This window comes from Pinus tabuliformis, chromosome X, assembly GCF_031772625.1.
Source record: "Pinus tabuliformis cultivar Carrire ecotype Pingquan chromosome X, CPIR1, whole genome shotgun sequence".
NCBI classification, from domain to species: domain Eukaryota; kingdom Viridiplantae; phylum Streptophyta; class Pinopsida; order Pinales; family Pinaceae; genus Pinus; species Pinus tabuliformis.
The window spans coordinates 758,520,367-758,537,960 of NC_142308.1; the positions used below are offsets into that span (position 1 = coordinate 758,520,367).

The 17,594-nt window shown below is 39.3% G+C and overlaps 1 protein-coding gene across 1 annotated transcript in view; it reads right to left on the bottom strand.

The window, feature by feature from the left end:
- Positions 1-17,594, bottom strand: part of LOC149142079 (putative metal-nicotianamine transporter YSL6) — a 446,819-nt gene that overhangs the window by 18,756 nt on the left and 410,469 nt on the right. The window contains exon 6 of the mRNA XM_089453171.1: positions 11,982-12,114. Within this exon, the coding sequence (XP_089309297.1) occupies positions 11,982-12,114 (133 nt within the window). The remainder of the gene's footprint in view (positions 1-11,981; positions 12,115-17,594) is intronic.

Here is a 17,594-nt window from a genome sequence, read left to right on the forward strand (position 1 = left end):
GAGTGCGTAAGCCAGCCTAGAAGCTACGCAGTAACGAGAAAGAGGGAGTTGTTCGACAGTTTTCAGATGATATGGCAACCAGTGGCTTGAGGGATCAGGATAGGTTGGACAGAGCTTCCAACTACGTTATCTGGAAGGCTAGAATGTCCTTCCTTCTAGATGAGCATGCCATCAAGACGTATGTTGATACTGTGGTAGTTGTCCTGACGGATGCAGATTCACTGAAGAAGTACAAAGCTGAGATGGATAAGATGAAGAGGATGATCCTGGATGGAGTCAAGGATCACATGGTGTGCCATGTTGCAAGCAAAGGAACCGCTAAGGAGATGTGGGATGCCTTGGCCACATTGTATCACGGATCTTCCGAGCAGCGAAAGATGTACTTAGATCAGAAGTTGAGATCTACTCAGATGTAGACGGGAGAACGTGTGGATTCGTTCCTCACTAAACTAAAGGAGACCCATGATGAGCTGTCAGCTACGGGACATAAACCTCAGGACTCGGAGTTAGTGAGACTGGCTCTAAATTCCGTCTCAAATGATTGGCAGATCTTTGTCCAGAGTATCCTGGGTAGAGTAGCATTGCCAAATTGGGATGAGATGTGGGCAACTCTGAAACAAGAAGAGCTGAGGAGAGACCTGCTCAAGGTCAAACTTGACAGGAGCAGCAGCAGCAGTGGGTCGAAGCCCAAAGTGGAGGAAGAGGATAACGCAGCCCTTGCATCGAAGGGACAACAATAGGGGCAACAGAGCTGTAATAAGGACGTCTCCCAAGTGAAGTGATTCAGATGTGGCAATATGGGCCACTATGCATCCCAGTTTTCTTTGAAGAACAAGGACAAGGATGAGAAGCATGATCCCAAGGTTGTAGCCGCAAAGATCGACGAGGAGTTCGCCATGACAACCGAGATACCTCCAGGAGGGAGGCGAGATAATATAGAGTTGTAGTCAAGAGGACTGCAGATGGGTAGGATCCTTACGGAGCCCACCTCATGGATCATCACCTTGCTACGAGAGCCCATGATCAGTAGTAGCGGGGTGATAGAGTTTCAATTGGTGCCATGGAGTGTTGATGCGACAAATGTAGTGGCTAGAAGATCCAGAGACTAAGCAGCAGTAGCATAGAGCAAAGAGGCAGCACTGCGAGGAGGCACAGTGCAGAGCTTCAGTAGTGCAATGGCTTGAGAGGCAGAATGGGACTAGCAATAGTCAGGATTTCAGCACTGAGTATCCACTGAATACTTGTCCAGTTTTTGGGTGTTTTCAGTTGCTTCTCTCAGCAACTAAGTTGCAGTGCAGATGCAGTATTGGGTAGCAGGACCAGTAGCAACACTAATGCATAGGAAGTTGCAGTACGGATGCAGTGTTAGCAGTGGAAGTGCCAACAGCATAGCAGATGTAGCATTTGAGAGGGAGCTGCAGTACAGATGTAGCATTGGCAATGGCAGTGTCAAAGGAAGCAGTACAGTAGCAGCAGCAGCGCAATGGTTGATGGAAAACATGTTAGGCATCATGTTGGGTCCCTATAATACTAGTGATTACCCCATTACTATTGTAGTTATACCCCTTATTTATATTGATGTACCCATGTAGTGCCCATATTGTTACTATTGTGCCACATAGAAGCCCACTATTGTTATTGTTGTGCCCTACAATATTATTGTTATGTAGGCTTTGATTGTATTGGGACCACTTAGACTCCTATATATAGAAAGGAGGTATTTTCATTTGTATCATCCAAGAATTGTTCATTTATGTAATGTAAAGGAGGTTTCCCCCTCGAAGAGGCTGAATTCTAAGGCGTTGATCTATCTTTTCTATCTTCTCTTGAGCTGGTTTCATAACATTTGGTATCAGAGCTTTGGATTCTAGGGTTTCGCTGCTCCAAACAGGTCATCGTGGCATTTTCGCTATAACTTTTTTTCTGTGACGTTTCAGAAGTCGCAAAAAAAACCCATTTGAGAAGAATTGGCGCTGAACCTTGGGTCCGAATTTCAGAGATTTTCACGCGATATTTTCGGAGATATGATCTAAGGAAATTGGTCTTTTTGCAGACTCCTGAATTACATTCAAAACAGGTGACCTGGGGAAAATTGTCATAACTCTCTCTCTGAGGATCGGATTGAAATTCCGTAAAAAGGTACAGAAAGAGGACGGACTGTAGTTTCGTGTGGGTGAGTTTCAGATTCAAAGGTTAAAACAGTGACTCGTGGCACGTCATACAAGTTCGCTTTACTGAACCAGTCTAAAAGCAAGTCACTGTGGGTGATTTCACATAACTCTTCCTTGGAGAATCCAATTTGGCTCAGACTTGTGGCATTGGAAAGAGGACACAGAAGGCTACTACAGATAGAAATTTCAGAACTGGATGATCCGAAATTACAGAGATACATCAGATTCAATATCAGGCTTCTATAAAGTGAAAAAAGGTGTGTAGTTTTTTTTTAAATTTTTGTGTAAGCTTGGTTCAACGGAATTCAAAGGGCATAGTAAAGCATTATTATCGGTAACGGATGCCCCAAGGAAAGAAAATGCAAACACCTAGTAAGGAACCTGAAAGCTCTAGCATGACTCATGAAGAAGAGGAAGAAATGCTACATGATATATCAAAATTACAAGAACAAGTGCAACAAATGTCACGCTCACAAAAGCTAACAGAAGCTAAGATAAGTGGCGTGGAATCTAAGATAAATGGCGTGGAATCTAAGGTAAATGGCGTGGAATCTAAGATAAAGGGCATGGAAGCTAAGATGGATGGCATGGAAGCTAAGATGGAACCTAAGATGGATGGCATGGACGCTAAAATTGATGGCATGGACGATAAGATGGATGAATTGAAAAAGTTGCTACAAGAAAGGGTCACTAATGGTGAAAAGATAGTAAAGGAAACTCATGATGAGAACAAAAGAAATGTTAATCATGATTCCATAGACTCTAATGTTGGATCGAAGACTCACAATGTTCCAAAAATCGATATGAGGAAGTTTGATGGCAAGGATCCCGCCACATGGATATTACAGATGGAGCAATTCTTCGATCTCAATAATGTGCAAAACCCACAAAAGGTACGTACGGAAACTTTATATTTGGAACCAAATCAGTTTGTATGGTATCAATGGCTTTGTTCTCGTAAACAATTTATCACTTGGGCAATTTTTATGGAAGAATTGATAGCACATTATGAGGATACAAAAAGCAACACTTTTTTTAGCCAATTGATAAGTCTCAAACAAAAGGGTTCAATAATGGAGCACATTGAGGAGTTCCAAAAATTGAACATAAGGGTAAAAGATATTCCAGAGGAGCATAGGATTGATGTGTTCATAGGGTCTTTAAAGGATAATATCCAACATGATGTGCGCCTTTGGGAACCTGATTCATTAGAAAAGGCATTCAGATTAGCAAGAAAAATGGAAAGCAAAATTATGGCAACTAGGAAGCATACCGTTCACAACTATAAAGACGGAAGTGTTGTTGCCCATAGTCTTCCACAACCTACAAGGTTGACACCACAACAATTGGAAGAAAAAAGAGCAAAAGGGCTTTGTTACAATTGTGATAGCAAATACACAAAAGGTCATAAGTGTGGTGAGAAGAAATTATTCTACATAGATTGTGAAGAGGAAGAAGAAAAGGAGCAAGAAAGGTCAAAAGAAGAGGATATATTCCAGGAACAAAGCCTATATGAAGAACAAATAAATCCGACCATATCTTGTAATGCATTGGCGGGAATTACCACTCCTCAAACCATCAAGATAGAAGGACAAATCAAGAAGAAAAAGGTGATAGTGTTGATTGATTCAGGAAGCACTCACAATTTTATTCATTGTAGGGTAGCAAAAGAATTGAATTGCTTCCTATATCCAGCACCAGAGTGTCAAGTGATGATTGCAAATGGAGGAACAATAAATTGCTCTGGAAAGTGCCATAATATCAAGCTATCCATGGGAGAATATGTATTGACTAGCCCAATGCTTTCCATTCCAATGGGAGGTGCTGATGTTGTACTAGGAGTCCAATGGCTACAATCCTTGGGTACAATAGCTTTTAATTTTCAAGAACTTTTCATGAAATTTTCTGTGGAAGGAAAGGAAGTTGAATTAAGGGGTATTGCAGGGAAACCAGGAAAGATAATCAGCTCTAATGGTATGACAAAGCTTCTAAAAAAGGAGCAAAGGGGTGTAATTGCACAATTATGTTCGCTAGATGTTTCCACATTAGAATCATCTATTTCTCCAGATCTCCAAAAAGTCCTGGACAATCATTCCAAGGTATTTGAGACTCCCAAAGGTCTCCCACCTATGCGTGATCATGATCATGCTATTCATCTGATTCCAGGAAGTGTTCCTCCAAACATCAGGCCGTACAGATATCCCTATGTCCAAAAAAGTGAAATTGAACGTATGGTTGCAGAAATGCTAGAGGCTGGTATAATTCAACCGAGTCAAAGTTCTTTCTCTGCTCCAGTAGTATTGGTGCACAAGAAGGATGGATCATGGCGCATGTGTCCGGATTATAGGGAGCTCAACAAGCTCACTATTAAAGATAAGTTCCCCATTCCTGTCATTGATGAATTATTGGATGAATTGCATGGATCAATTTACTTCACCAAGTTGGACCTTCATTCAGGATATCATCAAATCAGAATGAAGATTGAAGACATTCCGAAAACGGCATTTAGAACTCATGAGGGTCATTATGAATTTTTGGTCATGCCTTTTGGCCTTACCAATGCACCTTCAACATTTCAAGGTTTGATGAATTCAATTTTCAAACCATTCCTTAGAAAATTTGTGTTAGTATTTTTTGATGATATACTTATCTACAGCAAGTCTTGGAAGGATCATGTTGAACATGTCGACAGGGTGCTACAACTATTGGAAGAGAAACAATTATATGCCAAAAGCTAAGTTGCAGGAAACGTGGCCCTAGGGGGCGTTTCGCCAGGGGAAACGAAACGAAACGTGTTTCCCCGTACCGTACGGCCTGGAAACGCGTTTCCGGCCGTACGGCCACGTTTCCCGAAATGGAAACGTGGCCGTACGGCCGGAAACGCGTTTCCAAGCCGTACGGGCCACGTTTCCGCAAAAAAAACATTTGTTTTTTAATTTTTTTTTTTTCTAATGTAGATCTCTTACATTTGTTTGCCCTAGTGTTGATATGAAATTCATGGTAATGTTAAATTCTTAAAGTAAAAGTGATATTCTCCTTTATTTTTCATTTTCATCCTTTTACTTAAATTTTTAACATTACCATGAAATGACTCAGGATGTTTGAGAGTGGTTTCGCCGTCATTGGATTTCATATGGAGAAAGTAGAATTTTAGATCTTACTCAAAATCCAGCAGACTTATCTGTTTTTCAGGATTTCAGGATTGGGGGGATTTCAATGTTTCCATTGGATTTTATCATGTACTAGGGTATGGAACTTGTATTTAATCGAGAGAACAAAGCCCTCTATGCAAGGGAGACTCCCAATAATCAAGAGAATGTAGGGTACTAGGGTATGAAACTTGTATTTAATCAAGAGCACTAAGGTCATTCGACTATGTAGGAGGAGACTCCCAATCAACCACGAGACAAAAAATTAGAAATTTCTCGTGGCTGATTTTGGATATTTCTATTTTCATTATGTGATTATTCATGAGTAAATGTGATGTAAATTTAGATACTTATAGTCTATGCATTGACAATTGACAATTTTATCATAATGTAATAAATTAGAATGTATCATATATGCTTTATGATTGCACATATTTCTTAAATTCCTAATATATATATATATATATATATATATATATATATATTCGTGTTTCCCCGTTTCCAAAATTTGGGGAGGTCGCGTTTCATATCGCTTCCCGTTTCGGAATCTCGTACCCGTTTCCCCGTTTCGTGCAACCTTGGCCAAAAGATCCAAATGTTTCTTTGGAGTCCAGGAGGTGGAATATTTGGGTCATATTGTATCTCATGAAGGAGTTAAGGTAGACCCTACCAAAATTAAAGCCATTAAGGAATGAAAAATCCCCACATCCATAAAGCATTTGCGCGGATTTCTTGGGTTGACAGGGTATTATCGCAAGTTTGTTAAGAATTATGGGAGAATAGCAGCACCTCTAACGACATTATTGAAGAAAGATACATTTTCATGGACTCCGGAAGCAACAAAGGCCTTTGAACATCTTAAAGAGGCAATGTGCCAAGCACCGGTCTTAGCTACACCGGACTTCACAAAAACCTTTACTGTGGAATGTGATGCTTCAGGAAATGGAATTGGTGCTGTTCTAATGCAAGATGAAAGACCCATTGCCTTTGAAAGTCGTCCAATCAAGGGAAAGTTTCTAAGAAAAGCTATTTATGAGAAGGAAATGTTGGCAATACTCCATGCACTTAAGAAATGGCGACCCTACCTAATGGGAAGACACTTCAAGGTAAAAACAGATCATGATAGCCTTAAATACTTTTTAGAACAAAGATTATCCTCTGAAGAGCAACAAAAGTGGGTCACAAAGATGTTGGGTTATGACTTTGAAATCATCTACAAAAAGGGGAAGCAAAATGTGGTGGCAGATGCACTCTCAAGGAAGGATGAGGATGTGGAAGCATTGTTGTGCGCTATTTCTATCATCTAACCAGATTGGATAAATGAAGCAAGGGAGGAATGGAAGAATGACGAAGAAGTATGGGCACTTATTCGAAAGCTACAACAAGATTCCAGTACGTCTGATACATTTAGCTGGAAAAATGATTCGTTATGGTACAAAGATCGCTTATACCTCTGTAAGAATTCCCAGCTAAAACAAAAGATTCTTATGGAATTGCACACTTCTCCCTTAGGAGGGCACTCAGGATTTTTAAAAACTTACCACAGGGTGAAGAAGGAATTTTTTTGGGATGGCCTTAAATCAGATATTCATAAGTTTGTGGCAGAATGTTTGGTTTGCCAGCAAAGTAAAGTTGAAACAATTAAGACACCGGGTCTATTACAACCTTTACCCATTCCAAGCCAACGTTGGGAGGAGGTATCAATGGATTTTATCACAGGTTTACCCAAGTCTGAGGGAAAGAGTGTCATCATGGTGGTAGTTGACAGACTTACCAAGTATGCACACTTTTATGCATTATCACATCCATTTAAAGCCAGTACAGTTTCTACTGCATTTATGGAAACAGTTCAAAAGCTACATGGAAACCCAAAGATTATTGTAAGTGACAGAGATCCCATTTTCACTGGAAATTTTTGGACAGAATTATTTTCTTGTCTTGGTACTCAGTTAGCTCATAGCTCATCTTATCATCCTCAATCTGATGGGCAAACTGAGATAGTAAACAAATGTTTGGAAGGATACCTTCGTTGCTTTGTATCTGATAAACAGACACAATGGGTCAAATGGTTGCCTCTGGCTGAATGGTGGTATAACACTTCCTTTCATACAGCATCAAAAATGACCCCATTTATGGCACTTTATGGGTATCAACCACCATCCATCACATCATATTTAAGAGAAAATTCTAAAGTTCAGGCAGTGGAACATCACATCGAACATCAACAACAAGTCCTCCAACTCTTAAAGGATAACCTTGTGTTGGCACAGAATAGAATGAAACAACAGGCAGATCAGCATCGCAGTGAAAGAAGTTTTGATGTAGGTGATTGGGTATTCCTACGGCTACAACCATATAAGCAAATGTCCCTCAAGCAAGCTAAAAAGGATAATAAATTATCACCAAAGTATTATGGTCCGTACAAGGTGTTGCAAAAGATTGGTACTATGGCATACAAATTGAAGCTTCCTGCAGCTTCTCGATTGCACCCAGTTTTCCATGTTTCATGCTTAAAGAAGGTTATAGGCGACAAGCTCCCAGTTCAAACAATATTGCCAGAACTTGACGAAGAAGGAAAAATTATATTGGAACCGGAAGCAGTTATAGAAACAAGAACTCGACAGCTACGAAATCGATCAATTTCAGAGTACCTTATCAAGTGGAAGAACTTATCTGCTGAAGATTCCACATGGGAGGACGAGAATTTTATGCAGAAGTATCCTGAACTACTCAAGTGTTGAGGACAACACTTTTTTGAAGGAGAGGGGCATGTTGGGTCCCTATAATACTAGTGATTACCCCATTACTATTGTAGTTATACCCCTTATTTATATTGATGTACCCATGTAGTGCCCATATTGTTACTATTGTGCCACATAGAAGCCCACTATTGTTATTGTTGTGCCCTACAATATTATTGTTATGTAGGCTTTGATTGTATTGGGACCACTTAGACTCCTATATATAGAAAGGAGGTATTTTCATTTGTATCATCCAAGAATTGTTCATTTATGTAATGTAAAGGAGGTTGCCCCCTCGAAGAGGCTGAATTCTAAGGCGTTGATCTATCTTTTCTATCTTCTCTTGAGCTGGTTTCATAACACATCAACAACGCAAATACAATGCTTCAGAGTCAAAGCAGTATGTAGAGAGGCAGTATATTGCTAGAGCACATTCCTTGCTAAGAGGGAGTGTTGATTTGGGGTAGCATCGGATGTGCTCTAAGGTTCAAATTTTGCAAGGAGGCTTGGGCACAAGTATTCCACATAACCCAGAAACCATTTTGGGAAATTCCACCCAGAGACAATTATATTAAAATAATTAATATTTTTAATGGGGTTCCTAAGTCTAAACTTAGGAAAATAAATATTAATGGGTATTAATCTAATTGTGGGTGAATCTTCAAGATAAAGACGAAGATCAAGTCAAAATGATCTGAGCCTTTGATTAGGAGTTAATCTAGGTCGTTGATTGTCCAACAAGAAGATATAAGAAGGGGCTTAAGGGTCATTTAGAAAACACACCAAGAGATCAAGAGATCAAATTTATGAAGTGAGAAGTTCTCGGGAGGAAATTTTGATCGAAGAGATATTTTGCAGTAGAGGCACAGGGATAGTGATCTAAAGGAAGATTTCCAGATCCGGAGAGGTAGTAGCAAGAAGCTGAGTTATTCCTAGTGCAGGAATGCGAGTGCAGGAACGTGTGAGTGCAGGAGCACAAGTGTAGGAATGCATGACTAAAGGAACGCAAGTGCAGGAACACGAGTGGAGGAACTCACAAGCGTAGGAAGCGCGAGTGCCGGGGTTTCTTAGGGAATATCTCTGCCAGATTTTCTTGCTGTTTGGATTGCCAATTAAGAATCCATAGATGTACTCAGATTTCACTGCTGCTTAATAATAATATACCTTAGAATTGTTGCACCGATTTTCCGGCATTGGGTATTTCCGGGGACATTTGTCCAAAAGTAATGGTGTCCTATGTGTTTGTATTTCCTTACTCAGTTTCTATGTTTCAGAATCATATTTAATTTGGTGTAGGCTGCTTCAGTAATTTACTTCAATGTTTCAAGAAGAAATCTAAAATAAGTTTGCAATGTAATTTACGATCTAGGTGAAGTAGATTCAGTTGGTTGCAGTAGGATTTCTGAGATTGTTAGATCTAGGAATTTTCACAGACTAGAGAGAGGTGATGAGTTGGTACACGATGGATGGAACAACACTCATGGTTGGAGTTATAGCACAACAGGAGCCATGGAGCATTGATACTTATTCTTTGTGGCATTGGGATCCAAGAGGATTTGTTGATAACAGGTTCAATCAGAGATTGGTCTAGGATCCGGGCAGTAAGGGTTCTGTTCATGGTGGGTTCACACAGAGGCAGAGCGTCACCCAGTGGTTCGTATAAGATCTAGGCATTGGGTCTCAGTTGTGTTGGACCACCAAATTGGTCGACAAGGTAGGATTACTTGAGGGTAAGCAATCTTGGGGTGGGAGGACATGTAATGTCCCTTTTTCTGTTGTTCCTTATGACATGGTTAGGATGGAATTTTAGAATTGGGGGCAGATAGGTCACAGGTGCAGGTTGGTGTCATCAGTGGGCCCAGGGTCTTTTGGAGGGGTTTTGAGGAATTTCGATGAGGTCCGATGGCATTCGCTTTGTATATTCCATCATCAGCACAATTTGCCTTTCGTTTCGGTGCATTCTGACAACTTTCAAAAAACAAAGCTATTATTGGGCCCTGACTCAATCAATTATGCTTAAGGTGGCATTTTAGGAGGACTACGTGACAAAACACCTTAGTGTAATAGCTCGTTGGAACCAGAACGAGAAGATTTACAGGATGGGATGGTTAGATATGAGTTTCAGTGACCTGAGGAGATATGGTGGCCAATTTACCCTTTTTCTGCATTAAAAAGAATATTTTAATTGAAATAAAAGAGGGAAAAATGCTCTATGATTAAAATAATAATAAAATATGAGGTTCTACAGGAGTTCATCAGATCTATAAAAGAGGAGGAGGAGAGCATTGGAGAACATCTTAGATTTCATATTGTTTCTTGTATGAGAGGTTGAGAACCCGTTTCTTTACTCCATTGGTAGCCCCAGGACGGAAACCCTCAGGTGATTTAGTGAGATTGGGCGAGTACCCATCTCCCCTCGGTGAATTCATCCAGAATTCACAAGAGAGCTCAGTAGTACAATTCAGTTCAGTTTGGAGGGCCAGCATAGCAGGTGCAGCAGAGTATTTTGGAGGCCAGCCTTTCATCTCAGCTCTTTTGGTTTTATGTGCACGTAACCCCAATTTATATATTATGAATAAAGTTGAGATTATTTATGCTCATTATTGTTATTTACAGTTCTATGGTGTTGAATTTTACATGGCAATCTTCTGTTATGAATGAAAATTTTATCTGAAGTATTTCTGAGTTAGAATTTCAAGAAAACCCCAAATTGTTCCATTTGGGACATTACATAATGGTCAAAGTTCATGTCTTCACAATGTGCGAACTCGGTCCTTGCAATTTCAAACTTCCATGAACTGATATCTAGGTCCTTCTTCCAGACATACTTCAGGGAATTCTCTAAAAACCTAGCCTCATATTATCTACCAAACCCTAACTGCTCTTAGCAAGGGTGCCTAGGATTTCCTTCAAACCCTAGCATTCTTTTAGGTCTCCAACATCTTCGCTTGATTTCATCAACGATGTCTTCATAGGGGGATATCCATGACTTTTCTTCAGCCCATCTCTAATACCATGTCAATTTTTCTAAGGGCTTCTTTGTTCTTTGATCATGAGACTAAGTGAAGTCCATATGACTATGCAATGTTGTGAGTAGAGAGAATAAACCATATGACTAAGCAAGGTCCATATGACTATGCTATGGCGAGAGACCATACCATATACAATACAAAGCCAAAACCATATGCATTGTATTGTCGCAGAGATTGAGTATGTAAAGCTATCACAAGCATCATATATATCTCAGAGATCAAAATAAACCAAGTTGAGATTCCTATAGCCAAGCATGCGAGAGAGAATAAGAACCATACCCTTTTTATTATCTCAGAAGTATGGTCTTAGTGATACCTTCATCATGCTCATTAAACCCTCTTTAAATATAAATTTTCTCTTGACCAAAAGATGTGACTTTTGTTGAAGGCGACTTAAAATGATTAGAGGGAATAAATTTAAAAATTGCCAAATTATATAATCATTTATTAAATAATATTTCTCCTTTTAATAAATACTTATTCACTTAATGATTTTGATCAATAACTTCTTATGGGACACAAGGGGTGGCATTAGGTTTCCTTTTAAGGAAATTTGTCCTGGAGTTGCCTACTTTTAACATCAATGACTTGAGCAAGTTCACCAGACCATGCTTTCCATATGTTTATGTAACAGCTCAATGGTAGAATCTGATCCTGGGTTTTAACAAGAAATATAACTAAATGTCTAGTCATATAGTAAGATACTTACTAAACAAACATATAATGAGGCAAGCAAAGAAGGTATGCAAGGAAAATATGAAAGTTAGTTGTTCTCTTAGACAAAAATTTTGCAATATCTTGTAATTTAACAAATATATCCTTTATCTATCCCAAAAAAGGGCAACAATATCACACAAAGCATACAATTATAAAAGGATTAGATATTACCTTGAACATTGTTGATGACAGGAATTGCATTTCGCTTAGCATACTGGGTATAAACTTCCTTACCAGTAATGCTTATTATCTTGACAAGGTTGTACAACCCATCACCTAGAATAAGAGAAATAGCTACAAACACCTACAAACACAAGTTGAATATATACATGCACAGATTAATTTACATGCATAACCTAATTTTCTATTTAAAAATATGAAATAACATGGCACAATTAGATATCAATAATATAACAAACAACATTCAGCTGAAATGCATACTATAATAGAACCAATCTTGAAGATTTACAAGTGCCACACTTATCAGCTATTTATAGCCATTATTGTGATATATTGCAGAAAAATCCAAGCAGTGATAATATTACCATAAATTATTGCAACAATTTCTGCTTCTGAAATTATTGTGATAATTTCAGTAATTGTCATGATAATATGGAAATTATCAAATTGTCTCAATAAATATCGCCTTATAAGCGAATTCTTAGCATTTTAACCCTTGTTCTGCAAAAGTGAGTCAGGGGATTGAGCTCTGAGGATATTGTAACCATTTTCCATCAAGCACACAAGGGGAAATCCATTTTTTGTCATTGCCATGATTCATCTCACAAGATACATTTACCTTTGTTTTGATGTCATTTTGTATAATCCTAACTAGACTTGTGATTTGGGACAAATATCATATTTCAGTGTTGATGTGTGAAGTACAGCTTGATATGTTATGCAACATTTGCATTAATTTTATTTTCATATTTATGAATCAATGTGTTCGATGTTGTTGTTTCTTTATATGTTTAACAATGTTAAAAAAAATTATTATTTTTGTATTTCTTTAAGTTTCCCAATATTTTCTGATAATTTTTTATATTTTCCCCAATAATGGTAATACTAATAACTTATATTCCAGACCCTTGGTGACAAGTTCGTCAAGACGACAAATGTAAAACTGAGATTTACACATGCCTAGTCAAGTAAATAAGCACTTAAGGTCATTAAGCTAATCCATTATATGTAAATTAGAGAATTGTACGTTGATGATAAAGTTATATGGCCAACTCCCAAACCTCACTATAGACACCCTAGCCAAAACGTCAATGCCATGTGTTCATCATTTCCCCATTAAATAAGTATCTTGGCATCACTTACAACCATCCATATAACTACAAGCATAAGGAAACTAACTTTTGCAGCCTACTGAATATTACCATTATAGGGAATGTAACAAGACGTTAAATTGAGCTCAATGGAACAACAACCTTCTGGCTAACAGCTAGAATTCCTATTGCCGGTTATATCAAAATCATGTCACCAAATCATGTGTCAAACATAGGCACAAAAAAGAGGGAAACCTCTGCAATCAAAATGAAAGCCATTACAAATATAAAGGTAACTATTAGTTTTCATTTTTGGTAATCTATGTCCATAATGCATTGCAAACTTAATGAATCACAAAACAATATTTCAATTATGGCTTATGAAGAAACACAATGCATATCAGGAAAAATAACATATGGATTGAGCTCCCCATGCCTTGTAACATTGCTGCTACCTAAAACAACACCCTTAGGGCAACAAGATGGGAATTTCACCATTGTCACCTTGACAAAATAACCCCTTCAATTTAGGCAATAACATATTCGGTGACATTGCGAAGAATAAACTTTATCTCTCGACTTTTGTGGAATTGTTTTACATGTGTATCTTGATGAGAATGTTGTGAATGCTAATTTAAGTATCTGATCTGGCAACTTCACATAAAGAAAATATAACAAAGAGATACACTACAAAAAGAAATGGCCATGTTTTACTTTATCTTGTATTTGCTTCCCCTCATTTCAACAGGTGATCTGGATATATGAAGGAACGAAATGAAATATATATTTAAACATAACACAAAGATATGGTGAAAGAACAGAACTTTAATTAATTAATAACAAGTACTGAAAATTGTTTACATCCAGAATGGAACAAACTAGCTCGAGCGATGGTAGCTTATCTCTGAGAAGAGATGTGATGGCTACATGCCTTCTAGACTATGTTACAATGAGGCTCGAGGACCTTTTTATCATAAAGAATAAGTGTGAAACCCTAACACTAGGAGATAAAGCACCAATGGTTTTGGGCCCCATTGGGGTCTTTTAGGACCTCAAAACGATTCTAGAAATTTAGGACCCACAACACTGCCAAAAATAGGAAGTTGTGCTAGAATTAAGGAAACTAAAAGGAAACAATGTTGGGGGTCCAAGTGGAACAGGCGGGTGGTCAGGAATATCCACCTAGATCAATGCTCCCGTCTTAGGAAGCAATGGTCCCCATTACGTTGAGTGCCTCCATGAGATGGGGAAACTTCTGTTGAACTTGATCCCTAGTGAGCCACTTGCCTCGGTGCAAGAGCTGGCCGATTTTGACAACTTGATATAGTTGGATCCTCTGTTGGCGAGTGTGCTTAATTTGTGCGTCCATGATCTGGCCAGGTGTGTGTTGATTTTGGGTAGCATCAGATGTGATCTAGCCTTGAAAATTGGTAGAGACGCTAAGCCTCATGAGATCTCCAAGACCCAGAAATCGTTTGGAGAAATTCCACCCGGATAAGGATTTATTAAAATAATTAATATTTTTAATGGGTTCCTAAGTCTAAACTTAGGAAAATAAAAATATTAATGTGTATTAATAAAATATGGGTGAGAAAGTTCTGAGTGATGAGGATCATGCTAGTTCTAATCTTAGCTATTGATTAGGGACTTAACCTCGGCCGTTGACTCGTCAACATGAAAAGTATAAGAGGAGGCTTGAGGGTCAATTGGAAATACACCAAGTGATCAAAGAATTCGATTTTATGGGGCGAGGTTTGCTGAGGAAATCGAGTTAGTGATCAAAGTTGCAGTGAGGAGCAGCTCAGCAAGGGATTTTCATCTGAGGCTAAAGAATACATAGTAGAGAGGCAGCGCCTAGAAGGGCTGAAGCAGAGGCCAAAGATCTAATGCAGAGAACGCAGAAGGCTGACGCATGTGACGCAAATGCCATAGAGGTTGACGTTGAGCCTCAGAGGCAGCGCTTGGGAGATTCTGTGGGGCAGACTAGGAGCAGATCAGCAGACTCTGAGCCGAGAGAGGGTGACGCAACTCCTGGAGGAGTGATGCAGTTCCAGAGCAGTGCTTGGAGCAGCATTCGCTGTCCAGCATAGGGAACGACCGGAGTCACTGTGAGGCTTGATCATCCAGTCGCTGATTTGCCAGAATATCTGTCTCCAGATAGTGGTGCTACTACCAAGGATATTCTCTATTGGGTGAACCATTTCTGGCACCCTATTTGTATTCATCAAATCTACTTAATAATACAAACCCTCTATATGTTGCACCGGTTTTCCCGAATTGGGTTTTTTTGGGGACGATTATCCAAAAATAACAATGTCCCTTGTGTTATTGTCTCAGTGTATACGATCTGTATATTTGTGAAGGTTGCAATAGTGTTTACTTCGATGTTTATGAAATTAAATAACTTGTTAATGTAAAAAACAAGTAGGAGATTGTAAACCAGTAATTGCAGTAGGCGTTTCTGATGTATTAGATTCAAGAATTTTCACAGTGTGGCATGTTTAATGCAATTTGGATTGGGCTCTGTTGGTGTCAACTACTCAGCAATGTCTAATGTGTCCAACAATGGTGGAAAGTATGGCCAAAGGTGGTCCACATTGAACACTAGGTGCAAGCCAAGGAATGGGGGAATGTTGAGCTTGAAAGCATTGTCACCCACAACCTTGGTGATGGTGTAAGGCCCATATTGGAGTGGTCGAAGCTTCCAAATGGCTCCAGTAAGGCATTCCTTTTGCAAATGTAACCAAACATTATCGCCCACTTGAAACTTATGTGGCACTCGATGTTGATCATGACATTGTTTGTACTTGGAATTAGCTTTATCTAGGATATCTTGGACCTATTGGCAAACATGTTGGATGCATTAAATAAATCTGGTGGCTTTATCGGCTTTGGACTGAACATGTGCAAATTCTACCTATGTAGTTGCAAGAGGCATTGCGACATCAATGGGACACAATGGTTGAGATCCCATGCCCCCTTGAAAGGTGTTGTGGCCAGTCAAGTTATGGAGAGCTCTCTTATAGTTGTGTTGCACATAGGGAAGACTCTTGTCCCGTGCTCATGGATGCTTGGAGTTGTACATGCGTAGTATTTGCACTATCATCCTGTTGACAACCTCTATCACATCATTAGTTTATGGATGGAATGCAATCGACTTGGTGTGCTTAGTATCCAACAACGACCAAAGGCTCAATCAGAATGTGCTCAAGAACCTACTATCCCAATCTGATATAATTCTCTGTGAGATCCCAAAATGAACCCACACTCGTTTGAAGAAGTGCTTGGCAATGTCTTCTGTTGTGATGCTCTTCTTGTAGGCCATCAATATAGCCATCTTAGAAAATCTATCAACAACCACAAATACACAGTCATTACCAAGGTCTGTTAGAAGTAGGAAAAGAAGTGTAAAGGCCTCGCTTCTTAATGGTTATCTTGGCGATGGAATAGGCAGTGCAAGATTTGATATATTTTCCAACATCCTGTCCGAGTTTTGGCCAATAAAAATATTTTTGCAGTATTGTCACTATCTTCTCAACACCAAAGTGTCATGCAACCGTGTTGTAACTCACCTCCCAAATCAACTTGGTACGCTTGCCTAAAAGAACACAAAGATGTCCCAGATAACACAACAATCCGTCCTAAAGGTGGAAGTTTGGAATTGGCTTTACCTCCATCAACCTCTTGTAAGTGGCAGCGACCTCTAGGTCACTTTCATATAGTTGTGACCATCCAGAGGTCTCGTGCCCACAAGCATTGAGAATTGTACTCAGTGCCACAATCGAGGGTCGACTGAGGTAGTCTATGACATGATTGGTGCTTCCCTTCTTGTACTTACTAGGGCACTTCATCATCCTTTCAGCCCCCTGTCATAGGCAAGACAAGGCCTGCGGCCTAGTTGTAGGTGTCTCCAATTTCTGTGGCCTAGTCTATAGAGATGAAATCCACACAAAATACCATCAACCAGCTACCCAAGTCACCCTTAAGCATGTGACTACCTTTTTTTTCTTCTACAGTTCTGCCAAGTCAACAAAAGCCCCACAAAACAGTCTCCAATCAAGCTTGGCTTCCTCTTCTTGACCTGAGGCTTCTTTAGGGATGATTTTCTATGACAAGATTCACATTTGGATGAGTAAAAGTGATCTCCCTCACCTTCTATTTATACACAAAAGAAGGGCTACTCGAAATACCCAATAGACATGTCTTTTGGACTTAACATTTCAAGCCTACATGACTTGACTGTCTAAAAAATTGATTGTCAACTTCAAAAATTCATATCTCATCAAGGACATCTCGGATTTCAATGATTCTTGAAGCGTTGGATTCTCCTTGTAGTCCTCTATCATCTCCATCCATCACATGTCCAAAGTTCTCCATGGTTTTGGCCCAAACATCGATGGGTGCAAAACCCCCACCTTGGGTTCCAAGCCCACAAATGGCTTCTGTGACACTTCAACCTCCAAACCCTGAACCCTAGGACTTGGAGAACCTCCCAAGCTACTAAAAAATCAAC